This window comes from Anas platyrhynchos, chromosome 1, assembly GCF_047663525.1.
Source record: "Anas platyrhynchos isolate ZD024472 breed Pekin duck chromosome 1, IASCAAS_PekinDuck_T2T, whole genome shotgun sequence".
Classification (NCBI taxonomy): Eukaryota; Metazoa; Chordata; class Aves; order Anseriformes; family Anatidae; genus Anas; species Anas platyrhynchos.
This window is the reverse complement of record NC_092587.1, coordinates 84,131,555-84,146,594: the sequence shown is the minus strand read 5'-3', so window position 1 is coordinate 84,146,594 and position 15,040 is coordinate 84,131,555. Positions and strand designations below refer to the sequence as shown.

The 15,040-nt window shown below is 46.3% G+C and overlaps 1 protein-coding gene across 1 annotated transcript; it reads right to left on the bottom strand.

The window, feature by feature from the left end:
* Positions 1-168: 168 nt before the first annotated feature.
* TNFRSF1A (TNF receptor superfamily member 1A) lies at positions 169-13,840 on the bottom strand. Its single transcript, XM_027449692.3, has 10 exons — positions 13,395-13,840; positions 6,146-6,347; positions 5,733-5,861; positions 5,470-5,613; positions 4,362-4,443; positions 3,969-4,036; positions 3,635-3,757; positions 3,256-3,293; positions 2,380-2,536; positions 169-1,802 (listed from the first exon to the last, which is right to left on the bottom strand). Exons 1-10 carry the CDS (start codon positions 13,431-13,433, stop codon positions 1,501-1,503), a joined length of 1,284 nt encoding a protein of 427 aa, XP_027305493.1. The 5' UTR covers positions 13,434-13,840; the 3' UTR covers positions 169-1,500.
* Positions 13,841-15,040: the final 1,200 nt, after the last annotated feature.

Genomic DNA, 15,040 nt, shown 5'->3' with positions numbered 1-15,040 from the left:
AAAGACCGTAACTTATTTTTTTAAACACAAACTTTTTCAGCACAGCAACATCCCAGCTCAGGTGCAACCCACTCCTACCACTTCTAGAAGTCATTTCCCACTCTCTGCTCCTACCCACAAGCCAAAGAAGTGAAGTTCACATGGACAAAAGCAGAACGGAGGCAGAGGTAAAAATACAAATTTTAATTTGAAACATTTAGTGTATTTACAATAGAAAGCTTCTGTCTAGTCAAAGGACAAGAGATTTAAAAAAAATCCACATTCACAAATGTGTGGACAACCTGCACCTGATGCAGGCTTATTGCTTTTTGCTGCTTCAACTTCACTCAGGGTAATAATACCCATGAGAAAGGAATACTGAGAGCCTCAAGATGGTACCCAAGCAGCGCTCACAGAATTGAGTCCAGGAAGTAGTGTGAATTTATTGAACAGCTACTAAAATATCTATTTATATATATATATATATGTACACATACACAGTCCCATTTGCAGTTAGGTCAGATTCAGCAAATCATTTAGAGGGAAAAAAAAAAAAAAAGCAGACAGAAGCCTGCTGACCTGTGTGGAAGCACAGATTTGCAGAGGCACTCATATTACCAGGTACGTAGGTACCTCCTCACCCACACGGACACATGCATTCTTTTCCACTCTGCACTAGGACAAATGCAGGCAGGTGTTTTGTTAATGCTGTCTTATATGGTTTCTACACGCAGAAAAAAAAAAAAAAAAAAAAAAAAAAAACATTAGAAAAAGCACCAACCATTTCATCTGACCCCTTGGCTCAGAATCCTTATTCCTCTTGCACCAGCGGGCAATGGGAGGTGTGGAAAGGATAATGTCACCCTGTTTCACACAGAGCCACCCCTTCTGAATCTCTGCAACTTCTGCCACAGTGAGAGGGCTGAAGGTACAGCACTTTGTTAACCATCTGATACCAAAAGGGTGCAGTCCTCTCCCACTCCCAGAAATAGGCATGTCCTCCCACAACTTCCCTTCCGTCAGATTTCACAATCAAATGGCTGCAATGTGAGCCAGCTTAACTGTCTGATATTGCAGAAAAATAGATCTGCAAGAAGAGAGCAAGCATTCTAGCATTTGAACAGCCAGCTCAACCAAGTCACCCTCCAAGTTAGCCTGCTGTATGCTGGGGGAAGCTCCCGTTCCAGCGACAACTTGTCTGTAGAGTAGCTGAGCTATCAAGTCACTCTGAGCTCCTGTTTTCACCTTGGTCTGAGTCTGCACGCCACTTCCTTTATGAGGTGCTTTCCCTTTTTGGGAAAGGAGTTGTTGCAGAGGTCTTTCTTGGTTGAAAAGGCATTGAACTCGGTGGTTGCAAACAAACCTTGGCCTTCCTCCAGCATAATCTGCTGCTGTCTCCAACAAACCCATTTAAGGAGGGTTAGAAAGATAGGGAGGCATGGGAAAGGGGAGACAAGGAAAGGAAGGGAGATGTGATCCTCTCTCAACAGTCACAGCAAGGGGGACTGAAGTAGAAATACATCAAAGATGGCTGTGGACGCTGCAAGGTTGAGGCGAGTTCTGGTTTAGCAAAGCCACCTGAATAGCTTCACTGCAGCCACTCAGCTCCATCTGGTTGAGAACACAGCTGATACGCTCCACAGTTGCAGCACGGCCCATCTGCAGTTTCCACAGTCTGAGCATTTCATACTGGGCATCTCGTAAACGCCGATGCTCCAGCTCAATGCGCTCTATATCATAGTCACTCAGCCCCAGCCGCCTCACGAACTCTTTCCACCGAGATGGCGGGACGTGATCCACCACGGTGTAGAGGATAGCAGGATCTGGGAGAAGAGAAGAAACGAAGTGTGAGAACCAGGATTTTGCAGCCTCAAGGGGAATGTCAGTCATTGAAAGGCTAGATGGTGCCTTGGGACTGTGCATTGGCCCCTCGTGTTCAGGTTTTCAGCAGGGTAGTTGCACAGGCTCACGTGATGTCCAGACTCCCTCTTATCCCTCAGAAAACAATGTGATACTTCCCTATGCACTTGTATAAGGTTATGAGCAGAGTTAAGCATACATATTCAGGGCTTTGCTGCCACATAATCCTTCCCACCACCCCCTAAAAAAAAAAAAAAAAAAAGCTCCATGTCACCATCCCAGAGGGATTCGGACTGACGCCATGACAGCATCTATGAGAATCTATTTTGCTGGTAGCAAAAAAAAGGCAACAGGAAAGCCTTGCGTTGATGTTTAACATATACAGACTCGCAGGGTCTGGGTGTGTTTATTTGTATTGTGCCATGCATGAAGTATGCACGCAGGTCACGCACACCTGGTAAGCTTTCATACATCCTCCCAGCCACATCTGCATAATCAAGTCCTGGTTTGCCTAGGGAGGGATGGGGGAGTTTCACTTACTGTCTGGAAGCTGCGTCTTCCTGGCGGGTCTGACACAGTCTGGTAGCTCATGTGAACTTTGTGGCAGGGGTGCAGATGGTGGCACCGCATTCACCAACAATTCTGTTTCCTTCTGGGCCTCAGGAAGGATAGAAATTGCACTCCTTTTAACTTCAACCTGAAAGAAACATTGCGTTAGTCCAGAATCACCCACAGCACCCATCTCCTGCAAGGAATCACTAGCTTTATATACAAAAATGTAGCAAAGATAGGTAGGGAACAGGTGATGAGGTTTTAATTCTTCCAACATGTCTTGTTTGAGCAGAAGGTACTAACCATTTATTTCCTGAGGAGATTTTTATTTGTTTTCAATCATAAAAATGGCAGTCTGGAAGAAATAATTTTTTGCAAAAATCAAGTAAGCCTGGGATCCCAAATCATTTGTATGTCAAATGACCTGTGGAAAACCTTCCTGGACTATTGCTTGGGCCCTCTTAATTGGGGAAGAACAGTGGACCTAAGGAAACGTTGTAAAGCAGTACTCAGGGGCTTCTGGGTTCAAGATCTAAAGCAAAATAAAATTACTTCAATTCTCTCAACTTAGGGCATATATAGAGAAAAAGGGATTAAGGATCAGCTATCTCAAAAAACAATGTTTCCGGAAAAAAATGAACACAGAGACAGAAATTTGGAAAGCATCCCCTAGCAGAGAGGAAGTAAAATGTTAATGGATCCACCCTCTGGAATGAAAAACTTTTGAATTAAACAACCCTGTTACTCAACTTATTTAAAAATACAAGGCCTGAAAACAGCCCATGGGGAGCAACATTACTCCGGATTCCAGGTTAACATGATTGAAAAAGGAAGGGAAGCTCTTATAAACATCATCTTGCTCACCTCAGATACTGGCTCCTTGCTCGTTTGCAGTGAAGAAACTTGAAAGAAAAAAAGAAAGAAAGCAGAAGTTATTTTCACTTCCTCTCTTCCCAGAGAAAACAGGAAAGCAGCTCACGATCCTGACCTCAAAAGGTTTTATAGCAAAATGCTCATCTCCCAGCAACGAGCTCACATGCACTTCCAGTCACAGCACAGCAGCAGAGCTGCAAGAACTGCATCAACAAGCTTGCCATGTTGAGTTTTCACATTCCTCTGGCCTTGCAGCAAGGCAGAGTAATGGGATCCCACTGTTTCCCTCACACATGTGTGCACACATCCATTCACCCAGCGGAGTGATGTCCATCACAATGAATGTCATGGCAGATGCTGCTGTACTCACCACAGGAGTAGAAAGAAGAGGCTATCCCATTTTCCTGAACCAGCTTCACCACTTTATTTACAACGTAGAGGACAGTGATAACTCCAAATATTGCAACAATGATGCCAAGGACGAGGTTCCCATCTGGACAAAAAGAAGAGGGCAAATGAGTGAGAGTCCAAGAAAGGAGGAGTTAAATATTGGAGAAAGAATAGTAAGTGAGCACATGCAAATGCCAATGAGAAAAATAATAATGATTTGAAAGGGAAGAGAAAGTAATGGGTTGACAGGTGTCAACAGAACAAAAGCCCACACTGGAAAGATTCCATTGTCTCCCAGTTTCCCCAGTACTCACTCAGCCCAGATGAATTTGGTGAGGTAGTCACTGGGCTGTGACATTGCGAGCATTCTTCTCCAGAGCAGCTGAAAGAGCAAATCAGAGAGATATGAGCGTGCATGAAACGAGACACCAGCCATTTGCACAATCCTAAATAACAGACAAATCAAGATGAGCCTGCAAAGCAGAGCAACACAGTGTGCCTAGTGACTGCGGGTCCTCAGTGGTTCACCATGATGCCACGTGGAGAGGGCCAGAGTGGAGGACACCACCAACTGCCCCAGAAAGCCAGAATTTTGTAAAATCGAGACGTACAAAACCTTGAGAAAAATGCCCTCCCCACTGTGGGACTTGCATCTGCTCTCTCTCCTACTTAATGGAGGCTCACACACAGAGGAAAAAAAAGCTCACCTGTTGCAATGCTTGCAAGTGTTATCAAATGCCAGGTAGAACATAGGCTTACACCTGCAAATCGTGTTTCTGTTTTTTGAACCTGCAGAGGAAAAAAGAAACTGTTGCCATAATCTGGACAGAGAAGAGAAGAAAACAAAAAGGGAAGAATTCATTTTGAGATGGGTGGGAGATTATTCTTCTTAGAGCCTGGAGAATTGCTATTGGAGAAGAGAAAGAAAATTCGGTCTGTTTTTGAGGATGGGTTTGGGGGAGGGCAAAAATAAATAAATAAAAACAAAGGTGAGGGTATCACTGTCCTGGTAGGTCAGAGACCTCTGTAGAGGTTGGGAAAGGGAATAAAGTCACGGTGCAGCTGAGACTGGCCTGATGGATAAGGATAGTTCCAGTACAAAAGGGGGAAAAGTCACCCTAGTTCAAGCATGACAGGAAGGGGAAATCGCAGTAGTTAGGCAAAAATGAGGAAGATGTGGTCCCCGAGCAGCTGGGACTGGTGAGGAAGTCCGTTTGGGGCAGGGAGAAATCACTTCAAGCCATGGGACAGACACATCCACTCTTGTGATCTGCTGTGCCCTGAGTGTAAGTGATGAGCAAGCTCTTGCTTTTCAGCGAGTCACGGCATGGACACTGAAAAAAAGATGTGGGAAGAAGGAGGCAAGAGTAGTGAAGGAAGGACACAGGTACATGAAGGGAGGGAAAAGACACGAGAGTAAGCAGCATACATTTTGTGGCAAGTGAGCGACAGGACTAAAACAGTTCTACATCAGACAGGAGGGAAGGAAATTGCTCAAGGACACTGCAAGCTGATGACCCTTGAGGACAGGTGTAAGCATGGGAAACTGACAAAAATCACTGAACGCCAGAGGGAATGTGTTCACCAGGGAGACAATAAAACTCACGGTAAGCAGGGTAAGAGGTGTTGAAGGGGACAGGAAAACAGAATTTGCAAGGAAGAGGGGATAGCTTCAGGACAACAACCTCGGGAGCATTCAAGAGACATGCGCAGAGCTGGACTTCAGCCCAAATTGGAGCTGCAGATGTCTATCCTAGTGGCAGCTGCTTATAGGTACATCTGTACTCGAGCCGTACTTGAGTATGCCGTACTCACAGTTGGCAATAATCCCATTGGGGCACAGGCTGCAGTTCTTACAGTAGAAGACATAAGCGTCGCCATCCTGATATTGATTCTTCCGACAGCCACATACAGTGTCGTGCTTTGGGGTGCACGGGGTCACTACTATCTGACTGAGCTCTGAGGAAAGAAAAAAAAAAGTGACTATTCCAACCTCACCTTCAGCTGAGACCACCATTACAATGACAGGTATTATTAGCCCCCAATCTAAACCCACCCAAAAAAATGCTGCAACTCACCTGTACGACACTGTTTACACTGGTAGCACTTAGACATGGTGTTGTCAACAGCTGTGAATGTGCCATTAGCACATGGAAGACAGACGGGTGCCTGGTCAGCCCGTTCACAGTCTTTTGCCTTGTAGGTACCTGCAACAAAAATCACTTAGCAGAGATCTGACAGGAAGACAAATGTGTTATCTTAGGGAGGCTGGGAGTCACTGGCTACTCAGAGAAACCCTGGAGCTGACAGGGTAAGGACTGAATACTCCTCCTCTCACCAGCACAGAGGAAGAGAAGAGACAGTGAGTAAGAATTTCTACCAAGGAAAGGGAGTTTGGATGTAGCTTTAAGACAGAGTTTGAGAGAGCAGGACAGAGGAATGCCTCTGAGGCAAAGGCCATCATTAATGTACTTATTCTATAGTAACGTACCTGCATGGCACCTCATGCAGCAGTGAGTCTCATTGGGATGTAGGTATTGTCCAAGCTGACAGTGCACCTCCCTCTTCTCTCTCCTCAAGGGGCTAAAGGGATCTCTTCTATCCAAAGCCACCCGGCGGGCTTGCAGTGTATATGGCACTGGAGCAATTTCTACAGATTCCTCCATCAACATGCAGACGAATGTTAAGATTACCTGTAAATACAGAGTGAGAAAAAGAGAGAGAAAGAAAAAATACAGGGTTAGAAAGCCTCATATTGCCTGACGGGCTGCGCAGCTGACTTTAGCCCTTATGATTAAGGATTATTGTAACAGTGCTTTCGACTGACTTGACCAATTCAGATATCAGGACCTCCAACTGACAAAAGAGCAAGGGAGGGAGATTATTTAGGGGAAAGAAAAAAAAAAATCAAAGCCATGCCTGTCACCAGTGTTATTAATATGCCACACAGCAGCCAATATGCCAGACAATGATAAGCTGTTTGTATATAGAGCAACCGCTGTCTGTGATGTTCAGTTTGAGGATGGAATGCATTGAAAATGCTGCAGCTTGCAAGAAAGTTACTCAAGAGCAAAGGAATGTTTCATTAAGGGAACACAGCAAGTCGGTCCGTCCAGAAACTGTTCCAGGGAGAAGAATGCATCCAGTACTTGCAGTTCCACTGAATAAATAAACCAGATGGCAAGTTTGGAATAAAAAGGCAGAGGATGATCTCACAGCAATATGAAGTACTGACAGGCTTCCAAAACTTTTTTTTGAGCAAGCCTGCCCAAGAGCAGTGGGAAAGTTAGGTTTTCAACTTCTCCCCAACAAACATGCTTTTCTTTTTGAACTGACACTGTTAGCATTCAGCCTGAGCAGTCTGCCACAAAGCTGTAAATTTTTGGAGTTTTTCACTCCTTTAAGATTTTCTTACCGGTTTTAATTTTGAAGATGACTGCTGTCAAGAATTTTAATAGAAATATTAAGGTTGGTCTGACTGCATTATGACTGTAAGTGTGTGTACACACTGGGAACAACAGCAGAGCAAAGAGGGAGTTAAAAGAACAGTGGGTATTGGTAACGAAGGACACCATTCCCTGGACACCATTCCCAGCAGTAAGATTGAGAAATGTGCTGTTAATGTCACGGCCAAAAGGTCTACGCTCTGCTAAGACCACAGCATAGATGACTCATCGACAAAAGACCCTGCACAGGAGGATGTAACAAGATTGCAGCACAGCACATGAACAAATCCGTTGCCTGTTGGCCCAGCTGAAAAACAGACCCTAAACGTATATTTCAAGCATGCATTCAGACAAGTTAAAAACTAAAAACAACCAAATAAAAAGGGGGGAAAAAGAAAAACCGGGAAACAACCTGGCCCAAGATTTGCAGAGCTTGAATTCAGCAAGATCCTACAGCAAAGATCCCATACCAGCTGATGACTCCTGAAGGCCATGAAGCACTTGTCCAAAAACTAGTCTGCAGTGCCATGAAGAGCCCCAGCAGCATGGTAAAGACTTGATGGCCAGCATCCCTCATCCTCTGCATCACACAAGTGACCCGGCCACATCACCTGGACGTGCACATGTTGGTGCTTCTGAGGGTGTTGGAGAGAGCGTGTGCCTACGTAGTCTATGCATCAGGCAGTAAGAATGCATAAAAATCAACTTGTGTTTTTTTTTCTTCAAATAAATACCTCTTCTCCTGTCCATACAACCTCACACTGAGTTTTATTGCGCTAACTTCCCTGCAACGTCTTCCCAGCTTGCATTTATGAAAGCGGTGAGGTACCTGGCTGTAGAGGCACAGCTACAGAGCTCTGTTTTCTTTGTGCTTCTTTGGCTAGGAGAGCTGTAGCAAAAGAAAAGCAAACCAAAGAGGGTAAACCACAACGCCGATACCAGTTTTGTGGTTGCAGTCTTCAGAAAGGGCACGAAAAATGAGATGGCTGTGACAGCTCCATGCTGCCCTGTTTCTCTCTCAATACTGAAGCATTGTAGGAGAAAGCAACGCCCATGAAAGCCTTTTAAAACTTTAAGAATAAGTCTTTGCAACTCTGACAAGGCAATAAACCCATTTTTTTCCCAAGAATTTCAGAGCGCTTTGTCATGCAACACATATCTTCAACATACCAGATGCTAAAACGGTGAACAGGAAAGGAAAAAAAAAAAAAAAAAAAAGAATCACATATTTAAATAGCTGTCGTTTCAGATGTAATTAGCTGACCGCAGGATAAATGCAAGCAGTCCAACACTACGTAAGAAAAAAAAAAAAAAAAAAAAAAAAAAAACTTGTTTCGGCAGCTGACAGTCTTACAAGATTGATTGCCTACAGGAAAATGGGTAAAAGATCATTTACACAGATGGTCTGACAATAACAGTAAAAAATAAATAAAAAAAAAGATTCTCTAGCCAATGATAAATCCTCTAACAAGGGAATATATGCAGCTGGCCCCAAAGTCAAACAGGCCAGTAATGTAAACAAGGGAGGAAAGCATGGAAGATCAAGCCAAAAGCACATACAAGCTTGGTCAGAAACATCTCCAGAAAGAAAAAGAAATCGAAAACACCTTTCCTGATTTATTTTTAATTAGATTAAGTGAAAGTGTGTCTATATGTGTAATCAAACCAGAATCAGCACATTCATTATTACTGATTGAAATCTGAGGAATGAAGAGTCACAGACCACAGAAGATGACTCACAACCAATGACTTGGCCTTTCAGAAAAAACATTCACACAGGAAAAAAACCACCATTTTAAGCAGCTCCCAAACCGTTCAGCTGTTAACACTAGGTTATACCCGTGATAAATTTAATAGAGTTGAGAAAATACACGAAATTATCAAGCACCAAAGCCTCAAGGCACAGATAGCAGGTCACCAAGGCAGAGTTTAGAGGTTTTGTACAACAGAAGCAAAATGATTTGCCATCACTGAATTCACAGCTCTCGGCTCCAGCTCTGCTTGCCAGGAGAGAACGAGCAGCCACGAAGCAGCGCTGCTCAGAAAAATGGGCAGCCTGGATTACCAAAGCCAAATGATAATTCAAACCACCAAACCACATCATGCACACCGGTGATTCATGTTTTTAGTTAGCGGGGACTGCCCAGGAAAAAAGAGTCAGCAGAAACTCGAGGCTTCACTTCTGAAAGTGCTGCAGAAATAAACAAAACATTGAGGATGAAAACAAGCACCGTTTCCTCAAGCCACCCCATTCCTCTGGGTGACAGCTGCGTATCCCCAAATCACATGGGAGGCAACCCTCGCTCCTTTTCACACCTCCAAGCACTTACTGGCTGATAGCTATGGTCAAGAGGGCCTTGGAGAGGGTCATGATGGAGATGATCATGTAAGGAACAAGATTGCCCTCTCCCAGAAAGCCCAGAGGTGTCAGCAAAAGGGGAAGGCCACTCGGAGAAAGCAAACTGGGTGGGAAGGAGGGGATCAGGCTTTGGGTATGAGTATCCCAAACTATTCAGACAGCATTGCTCACCACCCGGCAAGTGCTTAAAATACCCCATGTTAATAACATCCAGAGTTTACATCTCCTTAATACAGAAGCATTAGGCTGAAAATTTCAGAATAAAACAATTTGATAAATCCAGAGGCACTGCTGAAATGCAGAGACTGGGAGGCTTACTCCTTTTTTGTACACATCTAACATACTGAACGTGTAACGAAGCTTTTGCCTCCAAAAACTTACTCGACTGCTTTTCTCAAGGCAAGCTTCCATTTTGCAAATTCCACTTGTAAGCTAATGAAATACCTCCAAATAAAAGGCAGTGCAAGCCATCAGAATTTCTCAAATACTTCTTAACATACTGTATATTTCTTTCTAATGAGGATGAAGCTTTCTTTTGCTTTAGGGCTCAGCAGGATTATACATTGACACACAAGCAACCTATGTGTCAGCCAGCGGTTAGCCCTTTCAGTGAGTCATAAAAATTTGCAGGCTTGGAAGTTTGGAAGCAAATAGAGAAAATTTCTTTTTCTGAAAAGAAATCAGGGTGCAGGATTAGCCTTGCATTGTTTGGTTGCTTCATCCATTTCCAAAAGCTCTCTGAGGCTGCAGTTTTTAGTTTGCTATGTGAAGATGCACGGGAAACCAGAACTTCTCCTTTAAGCATTGAGAAATGTGTATTAAAGCAACATTTACAGGAAGCTTTTCTCATTGCTCGCTAAAACCTGGAAAGGTCAAAAGAAGGATACAAGAGCTAATATTAAAATAATCCTCTGTTTTATGAAGATTGGAGAGCGCAATACTACATTGTAGGCCTTGTCTAAAACCAGGAGACTGAAAAGAGCTTTTACACTCAGGGAAGCCTTAGAAATCTTATTTAAAAATGTGTATGTCAATACAGACCACGAATTTCACATCCTAAGATGCGTTCATATAGTATGGCTGCAAAGCTGGGCACCAGCCCTTGGCCCTTGCATGAGGTGAGCTGCAGCCACGCTCACGCCCCTTGTCAGTGATTCACTCGGTGGATTCTTTAAGCTTCAGGTGATTGCCACACACCGAGTGTGATTCATTCGATCTGACTTACTCCTGTTTGCTTTAAGAGAAAAACATAGCTTTGTGATCCTCGTTCTGCTGTCAGGTTCCCAAGCCTGCAAGAGAAGGGCCCGTGTTCCCAGGCATTCAAGAGAAGCTGGTGGCTATATCCAAGGGGCAAGGCCAACATTGTAACACAAAATGCCTTGCTGTGTGCCAAACAAAAGCAAGGCCGTCTTGTGATGACTAAAGAAATAGATAAGAGGGAGAAAAATGACAATATTTAGCCCAAATGACGATTTTTTAACCCAAATAATAACGCTAATGCAAAAAAAAAAAAATTAAAAAGCAAGGGAAAGGCACCCAAACTGACAATACTGCTTACTTGTGAGAACTGAAATTACCACATAATTCAGATCGGCACAGGCCCAGATAACAGCATGCTTCATTTGGCTGGAAGTAGACAGTCATCAAGAATACAAATTAAAATTGGATTAATAAGCAGATAAAAAAAAATTGAAAGAGTCTGGTTGGACAAAGCAATCAGAAATGCAATCAGATGCTGTGGACGATTAGGAAAGGATTGGAGAACAAAACAGAGAGCGCTGGTACGTCAACATGTAAATCCATTCAGATCTTGTACTTGGAATCCAGATAACCGTACTGGTCTCCAGTCCTGAGAACATAATTATCTTACTTTAAATTGATACATAAATTATAAAAAGAATGGTGATCAGTGGTACAGAATGGCTGCCATAAGAGGAATGGCTAAAAACACTGGTCTGTAGAAGAGGCAACCGAGCACAGGATAATCCAGAGGGCCCCCACATCATGAATGCCACGGGGAAGACAAACTAAGGTGGCTGGAGAAGATGAGCAGGGATGGCTGTTCTCTTTCTCTTCCAAAGAAAGAACTAATTGGCATCACCCGAAACATGCAGGGGCCAGGTTCAAACCAAACACAGCAAGGTAGTTGTGTGGCCAACAGGTAGGTGAGGTGCGGGGCTCCCTGACACAGCACCGGGGTGCCAGAAGTGCCCATCACATCCCTCAGAAGGAGAAACACACACAGGGCTCCTGAATACAAAGACACCATTATGACTCCAAAGTTTCTACAATCACAAATCCCTGGAAGCTGGGAAAGTGGTTTTATTGTTCACTACTTGCCAGGCTTGCCATGGTCTGAAATCCTCAACAGAGGCCTGCTGCTGGCCTCATAAATCTGGACTGCCTTTAACATATGAAACCACCCTTATATATAAACTTATTTTTTAAATGAGACAGGAAACACACTGGCTCAGTGAAGGCAGCTGCCATTTTTTTTCTTCTGTAAAAGCTGGAAGGGCAGGGTGAAAACACAGAGGACAAGGAAATTATGCTAAGGGCATGCAGAAAGAGAGAAAGCACAGGAACAAATCACAGGAAATTTTGAAGAATCAGAGGAAACAGAAAAGAATCAGAACACCAGAACAGAGGCATCAAGGAAGTAAGAAAAGCCACGAGGGCAAACGTGGAAGGATATGGAAAGTAAATGGAAGACAGGAGGGCATGCAACAGAGCAGGAATTGTAACATTAATAAAAATAGTATGGTTTTATGGAAAGGACGTGGACTATCTGGAATGAGTGTGTGGTGTCATTAAGAACTTGAAATGACCCCATGCAAATAGGCAGGGAAAAAATGTCCTGAAAAAGAAATCCTACTAAAGGGCGCTCTTTCTCTAACATATTATTAAGCCCTTTAAAATCTACATGCGAGTGACTTCACGTGTCCTAGGTCCTGAGATGTACATGACCCACAGCTGGGGTTAAGGCAAGGAGCGCTCCCAGCCCGCAGCTTTGGTTGCGCTGTCTCGCCAGCACCAGTTGTGTAACTGGCTTCCGAAAGCTTCCACGTGCAGAAAACTTCTGGAAGAAGATGGCTTTGAGATGGGGAAACACGAGTGTCTGGTGGCAAATGAAGGAGTTACCCGGCGTTATAAGGCTAGAGGAGCCAAGTTCAAGCCTCCGTCACTAGAAAGCTCGGGTATTCGGGGATAAGCAGGTCGGTCTCGCAAGCTCTGTGCCAGAATGTAAAGCTGTGAGATGCTGTTTAAACACAGGCAGGCCAGAAGCTGCAGGACAGGCTGACTTTCAGCCTGAACACACGGAACAACTCCCCAGAGACAGCCAAACCCGCATCGCCGCGGTATCACCACACGCCTGTCCTCCACCCCCAGCTGTCAGCCTAGTCGCGAAACTCTCCGATCCCTTCCAAAAAAAAACAAAACAAAAAAAAACTTTTCTCCTTTGAAATCGCAAAAACCCGCTGTGGGAGCACTCCCCCGGCTCGGGTCCCCGCCTGCGGGCTCCCGGACGCCTCTCCCTGAGGGAACCGCGGCACCACCGGGCTCCGGCCCCCGGGGCTGCCCGGAGCCGGCCCCTCGCTAGGCGGGGAGGGGAGCTCAGGGGCTCCGGGAACCCGCCGGCCGTTCCCGTAAATCCAGCGGCGTTATCCCTGAGTCAGGAGAAATCCCGGAAACACCACCGGGGACGCCAGCCCCGGCCCCACACCTCCCGCTGCCTTTTCCCCCCCTGAGGGAGAAAATGGCTCCCCCGGGGCACGGCGAGCCCCCGGGCAGCGCCGAGCGGGGCCCCGAGGAGAGGCAGCCCCGACACCGGGCGCGGTCCCAGGACACATGGAGACCTCCTCCGCAGCCCCTCGGACCCCACCAGCCCCCTCAGCTCAGGGGCTGCCCGCAGCCGAGCCCCGCCGTGCACTTACCGTGCATAGCGAGCTGCGGGGCAGCGCCGCGCCGGGCATGGCTCTGCCGCCCGCTACGTCCCCATGGCAGGGTCCCGGCGATCAGAGAAGCGGCCCCAGCCCAGCCCAGCCCAGATCAGCTCAAATCAACCCAGCCCAAACCCGGGCGGAGCTGCACGGAGCAAGCCCGGCCCGGCTCCCGCTTCCTGCCGCAGGCAGCGCTCGGCGGCTGCGAGAAGGGCGGCCCCGACCCCCCGGGCCGCCCCCGGGGGCGGGCAGCCGGGGCTCGGCTCCCGGTTAGGGCTCGGTTCCCTGTTAGGGTTCGGCTCCCGGTTAGGGTTCGGCTCCCTTTTAGGGGTCCCGGGACAGCTTTAGCTTTGAAGGCATCGGGCAAAGTCCAGCGCGGGTGGCGGAGGCGGCTGCGCGCCGCCGGGGTGCCTGCCTGCACGCTTGTTCCTTAAAAATCGGAGCTTGGTGGCGTGTGACCGAAACTGCCGGAAAACACACGGAAAAGGAGGCTTGCTGTAATCTTAACATTTCCTGACACACAACCGTTTCGGCCTTACTTAGCGCAGGTTCGTGTGGAGCTGCAGCCTGCAGCTGTAAGGGAACTCGTTGCCCCTTAACTGCATTGTAAGCACACAAGTACTTTTAAGAAATGCATTTATCAGCCCAAAGTAGCATATTTAGAGTGTATACGCCCTGTAGCTTTTAATTTAAAACATGTTTTCCTGTACATTTCAATGAAGCAGCTGCAGGGGCGGTGGGAAGTAATGTGACGATGCAGTGTAGGCAGTGAGCTCTGCTTAATACGTGCTTCTAAAGATAGTGTTTTAAATATAATGAAAAATAACGTATACAGTGAGGAATAAGTGGCTAAATGATGAAGACCTCTATTTTATTTGTTCCTCCTGAGATCTTATCCTAACGTTGCAGAGCCATTTCTTCTCTTGAGGTAACTTTTATTCGTTGTGCATGTTAGGTGTCTGCTCCTGCCCCTTGCCCGCTGAGGATGACCAGCGTTGGCCATTGCTACTTCAAGAGACGGGTGTCATGAGCAGGAGGGACCAGAAGTGGACAGCTGCTGCACCCAGTTATCAGGGACAGGGGACAGTCTGCCACGGGGAGGGTTTGTGACAGGGCACCGTCCTCCCATTTTCTGCAGTTATCTCTGTGCTGCACTCAGAGGTCTTTCGATTGAGCTACTAAGCTTTGGTTTGGAAGAACATTCCCGTTTCACATGCAGAAGCCCCAGACGTGCATAAAACCAACACTGGGCCTTCCTTGAATTGTTTCAGATGAAACCAAACACCTCCACGCTCCTGCTTTTACTCTGGTCTTGCTTATCTGCTGTACAGAAGCCAGCAGCAGCACCAGGTAGCCAGAGCAGCGCAGCTTCATGGCTCCATTCCTTCAGCCTCTGGCTGGTCAGCAGGGCTGGAGATGGCCAGGCTGCCTTTTACCTGGCAGCAGCCACCTCCAGGGGTAGGGATGGAGGAGGATCACCAGGTTTTGCCTGGCTCGTCCCCTTGCCTTGACTGAGAACAGCACAAAAACAGTTCCTAAAGGGAGAGATGGAACGAGAGGGGGGGGAACCACAGCTCTCACGGAGCGTTCACATTCACCTCACACCACCACACGAGTGCACGAGGCATCGCTCTGCACGG

Bases quoted from the DNA above. Each gene is read 5' to 3' on its own strand.
- TNFRSF1A (XM_027449692.3), bottom strand. From the start codon at position 13,433: ATGCCCGGCGCGGCGCTGCCCCGCAGCTCGCTATGCACG. The intron at 4,444-5,469 runs GTGAGTACGGCA...TTTCCTCTGCAG, and splicing joins CAATGGGATTATTGCCAACT to GTTCAAAAAACAGAAACACG. The intron at 4,037-4,361 runs GTGAGCTTTTTT...TTGCTCTTTCAG, and splicing joins ACTTGCAAGCATTGCAACAG to CTGCTCTGGAGAAGAATGCT.